This window comes from Orussus abietinus, unplaced genomic scaffold (assembly GCF_000612105.2).
Source record: "Orussus abietinus isolate OABI.00-Male unplaced genomic scaffold, Oabi_2.0 scaffold93, whole genome shotgun sequence".
Lineage (NCBI taxonomy): Eukaryota > Metazoa > Arthropoda > Insecta > Hymenoptera > Orussidae > Orussus > Orussus abietinus.
In genome coordinates, this window is record NW_019394262.1 from 337028 (window position 1) to 353479 (window position 16452).

The window sequence follows — 16452 nt, forward strand, 5'->3', positions numbered from 1 at the left end:
ATGCGAGATGGATAAAGGCGGCACCGCATCATAGGGAGAGAAACCCGAGAGAACTGCGCCAAGACTTCGGGAAGGGCGAAGATATTCGCGGCGGATTGCCTCCCAGATAGCCGGCCACGAAGCTAATACTCCGGTTGGAAATTACCGGCAGTGAACTCGGCATGTATCGATTCTTTCTCCCCTTCGCATCGCAATCTTTTCCAGATCCTTGCACCTCTCCTTCGATTTTCTCGAGATCGAAGCTAGGAGGCCAATCTAGGAATACGGAACCTACATCTAAATGCCACACTTTTGTACAGGGTCTGATTAGAACTTCCTAAGTTGACTCAGTTAGGAAAGGATTGAGCAAAGTTACCAGGATGTACAATTAAATTTGTACAGGACTTAGAGAAAATTCTTTTGGATGCCAAATTAAAATCTAATAGTCCGGCTGGAAATTACCGGCAGTGAACTCGGCATGTATCAATTCTTTCTCCCCTTCGCATCGCGATTTTCTCTCGATCCTTGCACCTCTCCTTCGATTTTCTCGAGATCGAAGCTAGGATGCCAATCTAGGAATACAGAACTTACATCTAAATGCTCACTTTTGTACAGGGTCTGATTAGAACATCCTAAGTTGACTCAATACAGGAAAAATCGGACAAAATTACCGGGATGTACAATTAAATTTGTATAGGATTTTGAAAAGATTCTTTTAGATGCGAAATTAAAATCTAGGAAGGTATTAACTTGGCGTTGAGCAAGAAAAATTAAACTGGACGCAGGACCAAGTCCTATCTAGGATTTGTTTTAGATAGAATTGGGAACTATTAATGTGGAAGTCCTAGCTGGGTCTTACATACAATGCGACGTTTAATTGTTTTGGATGTCGAATTAAATTCCAAGATCTTAGCTTGGCGTTCAGCCGGAGAAATTGAGTTGGACGCGAGAACAAGTCCTATTTAGCATTTGTCTTGGATAGGATTGAGAACTATTAATGTGGAAGTCCTAGCTAAGGCTTAAATATAGTGCGGCGTTTAATTGTTTTGGATGTCAAATTAATTTGGCGAAATGCTTAACTTAGCGTTGACCAGGAAAAATTGAATTGGTTGCAGGACCAAGACCTGTCTAGGACCTATCTTGGCTAGGGTTAAGAACTACCAATGTGCAGGACCAAGACCTATCCAGGACCTATCTTGGCTAGGGCTGGGAACTACCAATGTGGGAGTCCTAGTTAGGTCCTAGATACCATCTAACATTTCCTAGTCAGTTTTCCACACCTCTCCTTCGATTCCGTGATCGACAAATCGCGATCGAACGTCACCTCCTACACGCGGAGAATAGGAATCGACTGCTCCTGGGAATCTGCCACTTCCCAGGGAGGAGTACAGCCAGGAGGAATTCTGCTGATCGGATCGTTCGTCCAGGGCGGGGAAGGAGGTGGAAAGAGAAATTTCCGGCTAATTCGTAGGAATGTCGCCGATTTGTCGAGCGTGGTGTAACGTCGGCTCCAGGGTGGTCGAGGGAGGAAAGGCCGCCTCTTGCTCTTTTGCGCTCCCAGAGGCCTGGAAGCTTCGGCAAAAGTGAGATTCCGCTTGTTTTCGAATCTAGAAATAGAAACTCTCCCGAGACACGTGTCCCTGCAGAAGCTTGCACAAAGCTCGCTCCGAACTCCCGGCCCGGAACGCCGAAAGACTCTCTCTCTCTCCAGGAGTTTCTTTCGAAATCGGTTTATGGGATCCTCGAAAAGGTCCTTTCCACTTCCGTTTCTCCCTTTTAACGATAAGAACTTACAGGCACTTGTTACTCCGGTGCCTCCTATGAGCTCGAACGCACATCTCGCCGTGAGAAAACATTCCTCGAAGGGATGCGTTTCGGATTTATTTTTTCTGACGCCGGAGTTTATTTTTCCACCAGCTGGTGCAGCGTCTTGCACCAAGATATCCGGTGCAGAGGAAATTTATATGGTGCAATTAGTCTTCTACACTTTCTTTGCTTGCCTAACCAAGATCCTTGTTCATCAATTTCTGTTGTACCATTCCTGAATTTAGTGATTTCACCAAAAACAACGTCTTTGCCCCAAAATCCGGTGCAGAGGAAATTTATATGGTACAATTAGTCTTCTAAACTCTCTTTGCTAACCAAGATCTTTGTTCATCAATTTCTATTGTATCGTTCCTGAATTTAGAGATGTCGCCAAAAACAGCGTCTTTGCCCCAAAATCCGATGCAAAGGAAATTTATATAGTGCAATTAGGCTTCTAAACTTTCATTGCTAGCCTATCCAAGATCTTTGTTCATCAATTTCTATTGTATCGTTCCTGAATTTAGAGATGTCAGCAAAAACAGCGTCTTTGCCCCAAGATCCGGTGCAGAGGAAATTTATATAGTGCAATTAGTCTTCTAAACTCTCTTTGCTAACCAAGATCCTTGTTCATCAGTTTCTATTGTATCATTCCTGAATTTAGGGATGTAGCCTCAAAACACTTTTACCGAAAGTATCAACGAAATACTCCTAGGCCTTACAGTTATTCCTATATCCTACTTGCAATATTTCTATTCCACATTAAATGTCAATAATTAACCGAGAATAATTTAAAAAAAACGCTTTACTTTCTCGCTCTACCCTAAAGTGTCCCTTGAAAAAATGGAAAAAAAAATCAACTTGTCTGACGCTGCCATGCCTCTCGATTTCCCTCTATTAGGTAGACGTACACAGAGAAAGAAACAAAAAATTCATCGAACTGAAGAAATGTTTTGCCATTTCAAAGAATAACAATCTAACTCGAATTCGAATAAATGGGATGCAATATCTCTTCGGAATTAAGATAATTTATTTGATTTTATTCGAAGGAAATAATTATTCTTCGAATTAACGAAATATTTCTTCGGTACCATATTTATTTCCTTCAATGGACTGCCTTATTTTTTTTTTTCAGCAGAGAATTTCAGACCAATAAAAAATGAAATGTGTGCGAGTGTTCATCGAATCTGCGAGTTCTACGGGGAACGGGACATATTCGGCGAAATCTAGCCATAAAATTGAATATACTCACCATAATAGGCCCGCCGTTCTCCATCGATGCAGAAACCGAAGCGCCGAACCACTGCAGGGTTTTGTTGTCCACCTGCGTGATCCCTTTCTGACGAGCCTGACTATCGACGTTATAGTTGTTTCCTGAAACGAGAACGACAATCGGGTTAGTCACCACGCGATTGTCAGCATCCTGCGTCAACAACTCGACGCGTTATGTCGCCAGAAGTGAATCGAGCGAATCCTGACCGACGAATTCGTCCCTATTGTTAGAAGCGAGCTTAAGGTGATGCGAAAGTGGCGTCGAAGAGGTTTTGTTTATAAAACTTTTCTCCCAACTCGGTTTGCCGAATAGTTTGAAACTTTACAGCGTGAATAGGAAGGCTATAAAGAAGGTCCTGAAACTCGTGAAATTTCAATTCTTTTCAAATTTGTTTATAGGTATTTTAAAAATAGTAATTATAAAAAATGAAATTTCGGGAGTTTCAGGACCTACATTAGGGTATCCATATTCACGTTTTAAAGTATGAAACGATTTGAGACACCCAGTTCGTGAAAAGTTTTATGAACGATTGGGCTTTCCGATGCCACTTTCACATCCCCTTAACGATCGCCGGCACTAATAAGGATCCACCTCTGAGACCCTCGAGATACTAAAGATAAAGGGGACTTAAATTAGACACGGCTCTTTTCACCGGCGATGGATTTAGTGACTCGAAACGTTAAAGCTTGGGTTTGTTTCCAGGACCTCGACGTTAAACAAGGAGTCATTTTCCAAACAAAGTAGCGTTAAGGCTATACGAAAGTGGCATCCGAGGTGTCTCACTTTTCTACTTTCACATCCCCTTAACGATCGCCGGCACTAATAAGGATCCACCCCTGAGACCCTCGAGATACTAAAGATAAAGGGGACTTAAATTAGACACGGCTCTTTCCACCGGCGATGGATTTAGTGACTCGAAACGTTAAAGCAGTCTCCGGGACGAGACTAGTTTGTTTCCAGGACCTCGACGTTAAACAAGGAGTCGTTTCCCAAACAAAGTGGCGTTAAGGAGATACGAAAGTGGCATCCGAGGTGTCTCACATTTCTAACTGGATGTATCGAATGGTTTGACACTTTTCCACGCGAATCCGCTAGAGTTTAAGGGAGGTCCTGCCACTCGTGAAGTTTAAACTTTTTAAGGTGAAGTGAAACACCTCGAGGAACTTGAACGACGTCGATAAAGAAGATTTTTCTAAATACCTACAAATCTTTGAATGTGCCAGGACAATTCTTAGATGACATCGCGAGTTATGTGTCAAAGTTTCGGGCAGTTTGGTGCAATACCCTTAAAAGAAAAAGTGTTGTATTCGAATCGACTGATTTGAAGGGGGTTTCACTTCACCTTAAGGACTTCTGCGTGCAAGTGCCGGTCCAATGCACGCAGAAGTCCTGCTGCAGCGGTGCTCCGGTGCAGCTCGGATACGCAATCCCTGTAATTAGTGCCCTCGCACAGATCATGTCCCGGCTTGGAAAGACCAAGGAGTCCAATACCAGGCAACGAGTCTGCCTCGTGTCACCCGGTACCTGTTACTTTGTCGAAGTAACCTAATATGTCGCCAAGACGGCCGTGGAACGCGATGGAACGCACTGGAACGCACCGATGTGGAACCAAACCCGAGAACGAGTTCCCGCAATTGCAGCCGATAAACCAGAGCAGGGTCTTCGACGTCTGAAAATCTTCCGGGCGAAACGTTCGCCGAAGAATCGGCTGGGGATGGGAGTCACCAACCCGAGGAAGCATTCACTCGGAAGTCGGGCAAAACGATGTCCTTTGAGAACCGATCGCCATTAAGGGGATGCAAAAATGGCATCTCAGGGGTCAATCGTTCATGAAACTGTTCTCCGAACATGGTAACACCACGTAAGTATTATACTTTTTATTTTAGATGCCCCATTTCTTTATAGACCAACGCGTATCTCCCCTAAAAAAAATCGCAGTCCTTTGTTCGATGGACCAATTTGATGGGAAGAACATCTTTTGTCGAATTGCAACGATAGCAGGTGCGGAAAAAATTCACTAGGGGCAGGGCGGGCTGAAAAAGTCATGGACCCTTAAAAAAAGCTTCAAACCCTCTATCTCTTCTGAAAAAAAATTGCAGCCTCTCGTTCAATGGACCAATTTGATGGGAAGAACATCTTTCATCAAGCTGCAACGATAGTAGGTGCGAAAAAAATTCACTGGGGGCAGGGCAGCCCCAAGAAAACGGGCTGATAAAGTCATGGAGCCCTAAAAAAAGCTTCAAACCCTCTATCTCCTCTGGAAAAAAATCGCAGCCCCTCGTTCGATGGGTCAATTTGATGAGAAGAACATCTTTCGTGAAGCTGCAGCGATAGCAGATGCATAAAAAACAGTAGAAACACGTAAAAAGACATGCATGCGTATCTCAGTACCGTCATATTCATCATGCATGAATTTAAATCGTCAAAACCCTCCGCAAGGACAATACAAGAACAAAGAACTAGAAGAAGGGAAAATCGGCTATCCAGCTGGTATAGAGATCAGGGCTCCTACTCTCGAGTTCATAAGAAGTTCATAAGGTTCCAGAGACCCTGTTCTCGAGTTCCTATGAACTTCCTTCGCATACAAATGGATCGCATGAAAGATGTTGCATCGTTGCAAAGTCGCGTCACCGGTCAACATTTCAAAGTCGTGTACGAAACTATCAGTTTTGCATATGAGAGATGTTCGTGTGAACTCGAGAATCGGGTTCCAGGGATTCCCAGTGGTTTCTGGGATCGGCAGGTTTCGAACACTCGTAATCGATCAGGCGGGACTGCGATGCCCCGAGATCGATCCGTGGCGTGGCTCTTCTCGGAGGGATCTCACCTCCTCGTTAGCACGATGCGATCTACCTGGATGATGTGCAGATCGCATCGGACTCCACCTGAACACGGGATCGCGGATTCAGGCTGCGTACAAGGAAGCTCGGGCCTCCGTGGCCTTAGAGGCCACTCACTCCCTTCGGAACGAGCCCAAAGGACCCCTCCTCTTGGCTCCTTGGGCGCACCGCCGGCGAACCCTGTCGAGGGGCAGGTCCGAGGTACGAGGAATCCTCAACAAGAACCGGCACTACCTAATAGGGAAATACAGAAAGCCCCTATGACATGGGCTGCCTCCCTGCTGGTCATCCGCCTTTACTGTACCCGGGACCAGTGGATGGATGCCGGTAAAGTCGGCTCCGATGCTTTGGTACCACTGGTACCACTGGTACCACTGGTACCACTGGTACCACTGGTGCCACTGGTGCCACTGGTGCCACTGGTACCGCTCGACAGCCTCCCTGTACGGATCATCGCGGACACGGATGATACGGATAACGGGTTCATTCTCGGATCGGCGAAAAAAAACACCGCGGTCCTCCACTCCTTGCTGCCTTGACCAAGACGAGATCATTGCCTATCATTCATTGCTGCTGGGACTGAATATCGACGTCATTGGATGGCACTCGCCTGGGTGGAGGCCGATTTTTTTTTATGAAAGTGGAACTTTGAATGTATTGGGATATGCATTTGGAGAGAAACTCTGCTGAGTTTTTTTTTGATGGCGATAAAGAATGAGAGATTAGATTCGTTGCTGCCTTGAAGAAGAGATCATTGTCTATCATTCATTGCTTCTGGGACTGAATATCGGCGTCATTGGATGGCACTCGCCTAGGTGGAGGCCGATTTTTTTTTTATGAAAGCGGAACTTTGGATGTATTGGGATATGCATTTTTGTGGCGATAAAGAATGAGAGATTAGATTCGTTGCTGCCTTGAAGAAGAGATCATTGTCTATCATTCATTGCTTCTGGGACTGAATATCGGCATCATCGGATGTCATTCGCCCGGTTAGGGTTCGAAAATGTTTCATGAAAGCGCAACTTTGGATATATCGGGAAATGCATTTGGCGCGAAGTTCAATTCATTCAGTTTTTTCATACCAAATGAAGTGTCCGTTAATAGTCGTGACGTAAAAGAAATGTATTTTTATTATATGTTCATATGTTGTATTCGAATCGATTGATTTGAAGGGGGTTTCACTTCACCTTAAGGTTCAATCAGACAGCGATACCATGTAACCTTTTCTTAAATCTGTGGAACTTTGGATACATCGAGATATTGGAGTACGTGGGCCCAAGGCCTAGCTCTCGCTCGGCGATACTTTTTTTTTCCACGGTCTGACGGAAAGGCGAGTCGGGGTTATTTCCGAGTCTGACTCCTGGTGTGCGACCGGTCGCGTAATTCTCTTACCTCGGGCCGACTCACCGCTATTTCGAACCGGATGCCGCGCAACCTGCTGCACGAGTTCTGCCGTAGAAAAAGATCGCCGAATACTCGGGATCCCCGATGGAAACGGTATTCCAGAACCTCGAGAAGAAGGGAATGGTCATCCAAGAAGCGGATAACGAGTCGGCAATTCCGCGGCCAGGAAGCGAAAAATGAGTGACGATGAGACCATTTAGGATACCCGGGCACGCAACCATATTCCCCGATGGCATCGGCTCGTAAAGAGACCCTGCATCGTCTGAAATCCCTTCGGTGGAGGCGCAACGGGCACGCAGCCATATTCCCCGATGGTATCGGCTCGTAAAGAGACCCTGCGTCGCCTGAAATCCTTCCGTGGAGACGGTCGGTAGAAAAATACGCCAGGCACGAGCCAAGCAGGTTGCAAGGTGCACCTGAACCTGGCCTGGGGGACCGAACGTCATCGAACAGGAGCGAGGCATACACGGTCGCTAATTACCAATCAAAGAGAGTCCTCCGAAGGCTCGTAAAGAGACCCTGCATCGCCTGAAATCCCTTCGGTGGAGGCGCAACGGGCACGCAACCATATTCCCCGATGGTATCGGATCGTAAAGAGACCCTGCGTCGCCTAAAACCCTTCCTTGGAGACGGTCGGTAGAAAAATGCGCCAGGCACGAGCCAAGCAGGTTGCAAGGTGCACCTGAACCTGGCCTGGGGGACCGAACGTCATCGAACAGGAGCGAGGCATACACGGTCGCTAATTACCGATCAAAGGGAGTCCTCCGAAGGGTCTCCCCTCCTTCGGGATATACTAATTGGACGGCAAGGATTCTCAGAGCGGAGATGCGCTCCGCACACGTTCTCACCTCTCCTGAAAGACGACCAGGGGGGCAAAAAGGACTACCGCGCGCGCAAAAGGGACGAAGTGGACCGAGGAACGGTGGAAAAGGAGGAGAGAGTCGGAGGGAAAGGTGGAACCAGCTCGATACGTCTCTATAACCATCCCAGCCTCGTCCAATCTCTGCACCTACACCAACCGACCACTCCGGATGACTAACTTGAATCTACTCGCTCACATAACGCCGCAAGCTCACTTCTCGACAACCGATCTCGCGGTTTCGTTGCAGTTTCACGCGATCTTATCAATTACACTCGCCACGATCGCGGGATAGGCACATTATCGGCAAATTATCGGGAAGCCTGGTCGGCGGTCTGAGCCGATCATGGATCTTTGAGCAAGGATCTTGGATGGACCTAAAATTAGATTCTAAACGAGAAACCAAAACTTGAGGCGGAAGAAAAATCCATTCTGGCGGCCATCTTGCATTGCTGCATAGGACCATCTCGTAATCGTAAAGAATCGCAACCTAAATGTCTATGCAAATTTGTATTTGATTTGTATTTGAGAGAAAAAAGCTCACTTCTCAACAGCCGATCTCACGGTTTCGTTGCAGTTTCACGCGATCTTATCAATTACACTCGCCACGATCGCGGGATAGGCACATTATCGGCAAATTATAGGGAAGCCTGGTCGACGGTCTGAGCTGATCATGGATCTTTGAGCAAGGATCTTGGATGGACCTAAAACTAGATTCTAATGAGAAACCAAAGGTCGAGGCGGAAGAAAAATCGACTCTGGCGGCCATCTTGCGTTACTGCATTACGCGCCATCTCGTGATAATGAACAATGGCAACCAAAATGTCCAAGCAATTTTGTATTTGTTTTGTATATGAGAGGAAAAAGATAGTTGACTCAAAGAAATATGCGTCGCTACAACGAAATAAAGAAAATTCGTTTAAATCAACGGTATCATTTTTCTTCTCAACGAAATAATTCTTTCTTGCAATTATGCATTATTCAGGCAACGATATATACATTTGTTTCAGGCAACTATCTTTTTTTCTCAGTGTATGACACTTTTCTTTTTTTATGTGTGACCGCGTGCCGGAATATGTATAGGACCTTGACATTATTTTTCTACGTGTTTGGAATATGTGCGGATGTTGGAAAAGAAAGATGGCCGCCATCTATTTCTTCTGCTTATGTCTTAAGGTTCAATCAGACAGCGATACCATTTATCCTTTTCTTTAATCTATGGAACTCGTCAGCGGACTTCTCTTTGCTCTGCACAGGTTGCTCGCTCTCCGGAGTAGAACCTATTTAGGATCCCTGCGTGACTTTTCCGGATTTTTCCGAAGGCAGGCTCCATTAACGAGAACTGGAAACATCCGGAGAGGGCTGGGGAACGGCGTAAAAATAGCGGCGGCCTTTTCGTGGGACTGAGGTCGCCGAGCTCTTTCGGGAGCCCAGAAATCTGGGTCGCTGACGACGACGATGATGTCGCTTAAGACAGCTCGGACTTTGTTTGTACGCCGATTATTTATGGATTACTTGTTCAGAGGTAATCCCAGTTGAAATTTCGGCTCTATTTTGAAACTGCGTCACCTGAGCAGGCCCTATTTTGATCCTATTTCACTCTTTACGTTTAACTTTCCGCCCCTTACTCCCAACTCCACGCGAATTAAGGCGATATGAAAGTACCACTCGAGGTATCAATCCTTTATGCAACTTTTCTCTGAACTGAATGTATCGAATTGTTTCAAAATTTTACCCCGTAAATGTGGAGGCCTCAAGAAAGGTTCCGACACCCATGATATTTCGTTATTTATAAAAGGAATGCCAAAAATATTCATAAATAAATTTAAAAATCAAATTTCATGGCTGTCAGGACCTTCCTTACAGCCTCCATATTCCCAAAACTTGGTAGTAAATTTCGAAACGATTCAGGACACTCAGAAAAATCAAGAGAGCTCTCGACACCCATGATATTTCGTTATTTATAAAAGGAATGCCAAAAATATTCATAAATAAATTTAAAAATCAAATTTCATGGCTGTCAGGACCTTCCTTACAACCTCCACATTCACAAGACTTGGTGATAAATTTCAAAACGATTCAGTACCCTCCGAAAAAAAATGCTTCATAAACGATTGATCCCTCAGATGCCACTTTCATATCATCTTAAGGCCAGCCATTACAAGTTCTGAGATAAAAATTTCGAGTTGCCGTATATATACGCCAGATGAGGCGGGAGATGAAAAGGAGATTAAGGATGAGATAACAGTGGGAAAAAATCCGGCGTTTTCTCGGGAAACGTTTTAAGGGTCTCGCAATGTTCTCCTACCTTTATTGTCGAACTCGATGATCGCGCAATGATCGTCCACGGCGATATCACACCGATATACCGCCCCGCCCCGGATGACCTCGGGCTGAGACGTCTGCGCTTCCGGTGCACCCACGATGACCCTGAAAAAAAACGAAAGAGGTTATCACGCTATCGAGATCGATCTTTGGGAGCTGACTCCCCCAGGGCCCCTCCTCGTAAATTCGCCCCGAGGCGGCGAGAAGAAAGGCCTTTTATTCTCCGTTTACCGAAGTCCGACCCTCCTTGTGGGGTTATCGCCGGGAATTAGTTATCACTGCCATACTTGGCGATCCCGACGACAAGAAAAACGCTAAAGTCCCACTAAAGGTAGCTACACACGGTGGAATAAATCGTCGTCAATTTGTGATTTGTATTATACGGTCAAATTGAATTCTACAACGTCTACACAACATCCAGGGATTAGTTAAACCTGTGCAGATAGGTTTCTGTGGGTTTATCGTAACGATGAAAAAAGGAACTCGGTGGTTCCGATGACAATAAAAACGCTAAATTCCCACTAAAGGTTGCTACACACGGGGGAATAAATCTTCGCCAATTTGTGTTTTGTATTATACGGTCAAATTGAATTTCATAACGTCTACACAACATGCAGGGATTAGTTAAACCTGTGCAGATAGGTTTCTGTGGGTTTATCGTAACGATGAAAAAAGGAACTCGGTGGTTCCGATGACAAGAAAAACGCTAAAATCCCACAAAGGTTGCTACACACGGGGGAATAAATCGTCGCCATTTTGTGATTTGTATATACAGTCAAATTAAATTCCACAGCTTCTACGTGACATCCAGGAATTAGTTAAACCTGTGCAGATAGGTTTCCGTGAGTTTATCGTAACGATGAAAAAAGGAACTCGGCGGTTCCGATGACAAGAAAAACGCTAAAGTCCCACAAAGGTTGCTACAAGCGGGGGAATAAATCGTCGCCATTTTGTGATTTATATATACAGTCAAATTAAATTCTACAGCGTCTACGCGACGTCCAGGAATTAGTTAAACCTGTGCAGATAGGTTTGTATGAGTTTATCGTAACGATGAAAAAAAGAACTCGGAAGTGCCGATGACAAGAAAAACGCTAAACTCCCTCTAAAGGTAGCTACACACGGTGGAATAAATCGTCGCCAATTTGAGATTTGTATATACAGTCAAATTAAATTCCACAGCGTCTACGCGACGTCCAGGAATTAGTTAAACCTGTGCAGATAGGTTTCCGTGAGTTTATCGTAACGATGAAAAAAGGAACTCGGCGGTTCCGATGACAAGAAAAACACTAAAGTCCCACAAAGGTTGCTACAAGCGGGGGAATAAATCGTCGCCATTTTGTGATTTGTATATACAGTCAAATTGAATTTCATAACGTCTACACAACCATCCAGGAATTAGTTAAACCTGTGCAGATAGGTTTCCATGGGTTTATCGTAACAATGAAAAAAGTCGAGGTTTGTAAACTGTTGCTAAATTGAGGACACACATAATGTAGACGCCTTAAAAGTAGCCACACACGTAAGTATGAATCATGGCGATTTGTAATCCACGTAGTTAAATCGAGTACATTCATACCGTCCGCGCGTCATCCACACGTCATTTAAATCTCGGTTTTTCTCGGATTTACTGCGAATATTTATTCTTACATATATAGGCACCTTAAGGTGACATGAAAGTAGCACGCAATCAATTTTTTATGACTTCATTCCTAAACTAGGAACCGGAAAAATTGGAAACATTACCGCGTGAATATAAAGGCACCAAGGAAGGTAGTGCCACTCGAGAATTTTTAAAATTTGGTTATGAACATCTTAAGGATATTTACAAGAAATGAAATTTCCCGGGTATCGGAACCTTTATCGGAGCCTCTGCATTCAGGTGGTAAAGTTTCAAACAATTCGGTACACCCAGTTCGGAGAAAGATTTCATATACGATCGAGTTCCCACTTTCATACCGCCTTAACAGTAATAATCTCCCTAAGTGGGGCTCTTTCCGCGGGAAGTCGTGATAGATCACCATCCCGGCGATCTTTAGAGGCAACTCGAGGTACATCATCTCCTCGCCGAGGATCTCCCGGTTGCGTCAGATGCGTCAAGGTGGAGGATAATGAAGGAGTCGACACCTCCAATTTATTTAACGAGCTCGGGACCGCGTGCTAAATCGGCCATTACCTTTATTGACTTAACGGTCGTCATCTCGCGTTAATGGGAGCTTCTCCCACGGATCCCCTTATCATTACCTAGATCGGGTGGATCGTCAATCGCTATCAGTTAAGGGGATGTGAAAGTGGCATCCGAGGGTTCAATCGTTCATGAAGCTCTCCTCTGAACTGGGTGTCACGAATCGTTTCAAACATTACAACGTGAATATGAAGACTATGGGGAAAGGCCCGCTACTCATGAACTTTCATTTCTTATAAAACACTTTTAAAATATCTGTAAATAAATTTAATTAAAAAATTGGAATTTCATGGGTGGCAGGACTTTCCTTACAGCCTCCATATTAACATTGTAAAATGTAATACAATTCGATACACCGAGTTTGGAGTAAAATTTCATAAACGAGATCTCTTTGGCGCCACTATCATACCACCTTAATGGGGGGGTCAGACGAATTATCCGGCGTAGTTCATGGGTGTCAGGACCTTCCTTATAACCTCCATATTAACATTGTAAAATTTGTTACAATTCGGCACACCGAGTTCGAAGGAAAGTTTCATAAACGAGACCTTTTTGTCGCCACTATCATACCACCTTAATGGTGAGTGTCGGGGGGTCAGACGAATTATCCGGCGTAATTCATGGGTGTCAGGACCTTCCTTACAGCCTCCATATTAACATTGTAAAATTTGTTACAATTCAGTACACCAAGTTCGAAGGAAATTTTCACAAACGAGACCTTTTTGGCGCCACTATCATACCACCTTAATGGTGAGTGTCGGGGGGTCAGACGAATTATCAGGTTATTTGCCCCTCGATATCCGTTTCAACAGATTTATACCGACTTATACAAATATATACAGATTCATACAGATTACCCACGATCCATATGAAGCCTTGTTCCAAGGAGAATCCATCAAACGCATTAGAAAACAACCGGTTCTTACGGGGATCGAATTGACGAGGGGAATCGCAGTTTATGCACTCCGGACCCGCCTTCTAGGGCTCGGGGAAGTTCCTGGGGAATGTTCGGAGGCTCTTCAGGTGCGCAAGTGTTAACGTACGTGAACGGTGGAGGAAGCACACGTGGGAGTCCCGAGTTATCGACGTTGCAATTATTAAGGAGAGGGAGCGCCCGGCTCTCGGAAGAGGCGCCCTCCTGACGTCATTTTGCTACAAATCGAGGGGGGACGAAGGAGGGAAAAAGAGCCAGAAGTCGGCCATTTGACCAATCGAGTACTCGGAAGCCGTAGTTGGGCCTTCTCGGCTAATTGGCCGTTCCCCGAAGTTCCTGGGCGAAGTACCGAAACCGACTCTACTACGCCCCTGGAAATCTTTCCTCCGACAGGAAATGACTCCCCCCGCTGGTTCCTCGGACACTGACAAATCGCTCCTAATCGGCCATCTTAATCGGGCCAATAATTTCAAATCGATCGCCGGACGCTCCCCTAGGCCGTAACAATGATTTCACCTAAAGTAAAATAGCTCATTGCTAACGCGCGGTAACTATAGTCGCACAACAAAGGCGCACGCCAATCATCGCAGTCATAATACGTTGTTTCTTTTTTTTCCACGTAATGCAGTTTATATAAAGGTGGCGTAATCACACGCGTAATCTTGTACTGCATTTGCAGCCGAGATGTCGTCCTCGGCGGAATACGATTCTTTTTTTTTTACCATCGCAATTAATACGGAAGAGAGATAAAACACGCTGAAGGGCTTGTCCTTATATTCTTGCTTAAAAAAANAAAAAAAAATTAAAAAATCTCGCCAAAGAAGTAACAAATGTTTAATTATCATTATAGAATGTCTCATGTATTTTCTAAGTGTTGTTAAGCTTGGACCAAGTTTCAAGCATACAACACATCTCAGTGAAGCAATTTCTTCTGAGGTAATTCCAAACTCTCATTTTTAACAACGAGCGCTGAATTTTGAGCATAATTAAACAGCGCGCAAATCGTTGCAGTCATAATGTTTTTTTTTTCCACGTAATGCAGTTTACATAAAGGTGGCGTAATCTTCTATTGCATTTGCAGCCGAGATGTCGTCCTCGGCGGAATACGATTCTTTTTTTTTTACCATCGCAATTAATACGGAAGAGAGATAAAACACGCTGAAGGGCTTGTCCTTATATTCTTGCTTAAAAAAAAAATTAAAAAATCTCGCCAAAGAAGTAACAAATGTTTAATTATCATTATAGCATGTCACAAGGTATTTTCTAAGTGTCGTTAAGCTTGGACCAAGTTTCAAGCATACGACACATCTCGGAGAAGGAATTTCTTCTGAGACAATTCCAAAGTCTGATTTTTAACAACGAGCGTTGAATTTTGAGCAGTAAATGATGAACGCGTTCTCCAGCTATGTATTTTTCGCGTAGATACGTATATAGGCGTGTTAAATGCTTCTCGAAGCATTTAATTGGTGTATGATCCGATCAAAGCAAAGGATCGACTCGGTACCGTTTCCTACATCTGCATGTCGGCTCGTTTGTACACGGTGCAAGTCATGTCGTTAAAGTGCAATTTTTTTCCCTCTTAGCGGAGTATAAGAGGCCAATTACATTACGTACTGTCCGATCATTAGGCATTAGAGGCAAGTGCTCCGACAGCTTTCTAAGGACACGAGTCGGCTCCGGGCATGATTAGTGGGGACAAATTAAGGCGCCGCTAGGGTCGTTCCTGTAAATCTCCTAACGAGGGAATTTAACGGCAGAAGAAATGCACGCCGCCTAGGAAATCGGCGACCCTCGTAAAAATCCCCCATTTAATCCCCAGCAACCTTGACATACACTGGGGCTGCTCTCTGGGTTAGTCGGGAACCTGTAATGCGCGTGACCGTGTGGCATGTACATAGAAATGCGGCCTTAAGAACGTGTAGGCCTACAAGAGATCGGCCACGTCTGATATACCTGTGTACATACATCGTGTGTACATATGTAGATGAGTACTGAAACGAACGCGGAGGAGGAACGTCATTCTCGCAAGAACCGAGCAATCGGGTACGCGAAATCGCAGATGATCGCGAGATCGACCCCATAATAATATAAAAATAAGGGGAATAAAAGTGCAGTAATTCCCCTTTATCCTTCTTCCAATTACTCCTGAGTACGTGTAATCGCTGGAAAAGTAGTGCTCCAATTCTGCTTCCACGAATGTTTCCGCGACTCATAAGCGGCGCCGTGGAGCTGCCTCCGATCAGCTGATTGGCCGTCCAAAAGTCATTATTCAAAAGATAATCGAGTTATACGTATATTCCCATATTAGTTTGAGGAAAAAATAGAGGTGTTCCGGTGTTAAATGTTCATCGAAATTCTTTAATTGGATTTTGTCCCCGCGTAATTGCACTGACCGATCAGCTGATGGCCGGCCAAAACCGACGGTTCGAAGAAACGGGCTATACATCTATTTTTTTATTATCAATAATAAATTTCGATTTGTATAGAGAAAAATTCAAACATTTGCGTAACATTTCAAGTTTCCATCTAGATTTCCAAGTGACGATGACCGATCAGCTAATGGCAACCCGAAAGCCACTGTCTAAAAGACTGTACTTAATTTCAGGAAAATCTGCACCGGAGGGGGAAAAAAGAAAGAAAAAGATTGGGCGGTTACGTTCTGAAATATTTCTCAAAGTGTTTTATCTCGTTGTCGAGGATCGTGTCCTAGTCCGGACCCAAATGTGCACCCACACACTGGGGACGTGGGTCGAACCTGACAATGCCCCGCCAAGTTTCGCCCACTTGCCAAGTGCCAACACACATGTGACACATGTGACACACGTGGTAAGCGTGAGTAGCGAAGTGCAG

At 44.7% G+C, this 16452-nt stretch overlaps 1 protein-coding gene across 2 annotated transcripts in view; it reads right to left on the reverse strand.

Moving 5' to 3' along the window:
- Positions 1-16452, reverse strand: part of LOC105700658 (integrin alpha-PS2) — a 77954-nt gene that overhangs the window by 36707 nt on the left and 24795 nt on the right. For both annotated transcript variants that reach the window (XM_012426711.2, XM_012426710.2), the window contains exons 2-3: positions 10467-10588; positions 3035-3156 (exon numbers count right to left, since the gene is read on the reverse strand). In XM_012426711.2, coding sequence (XP_012282134.1) covers positions 3035-3156; positions 10467-10588 — 244 coding nt within the window. The remainder of the gene's footprint in view (positions 1-3034; positions 3157-10466; positions 10589-16452) is intronic.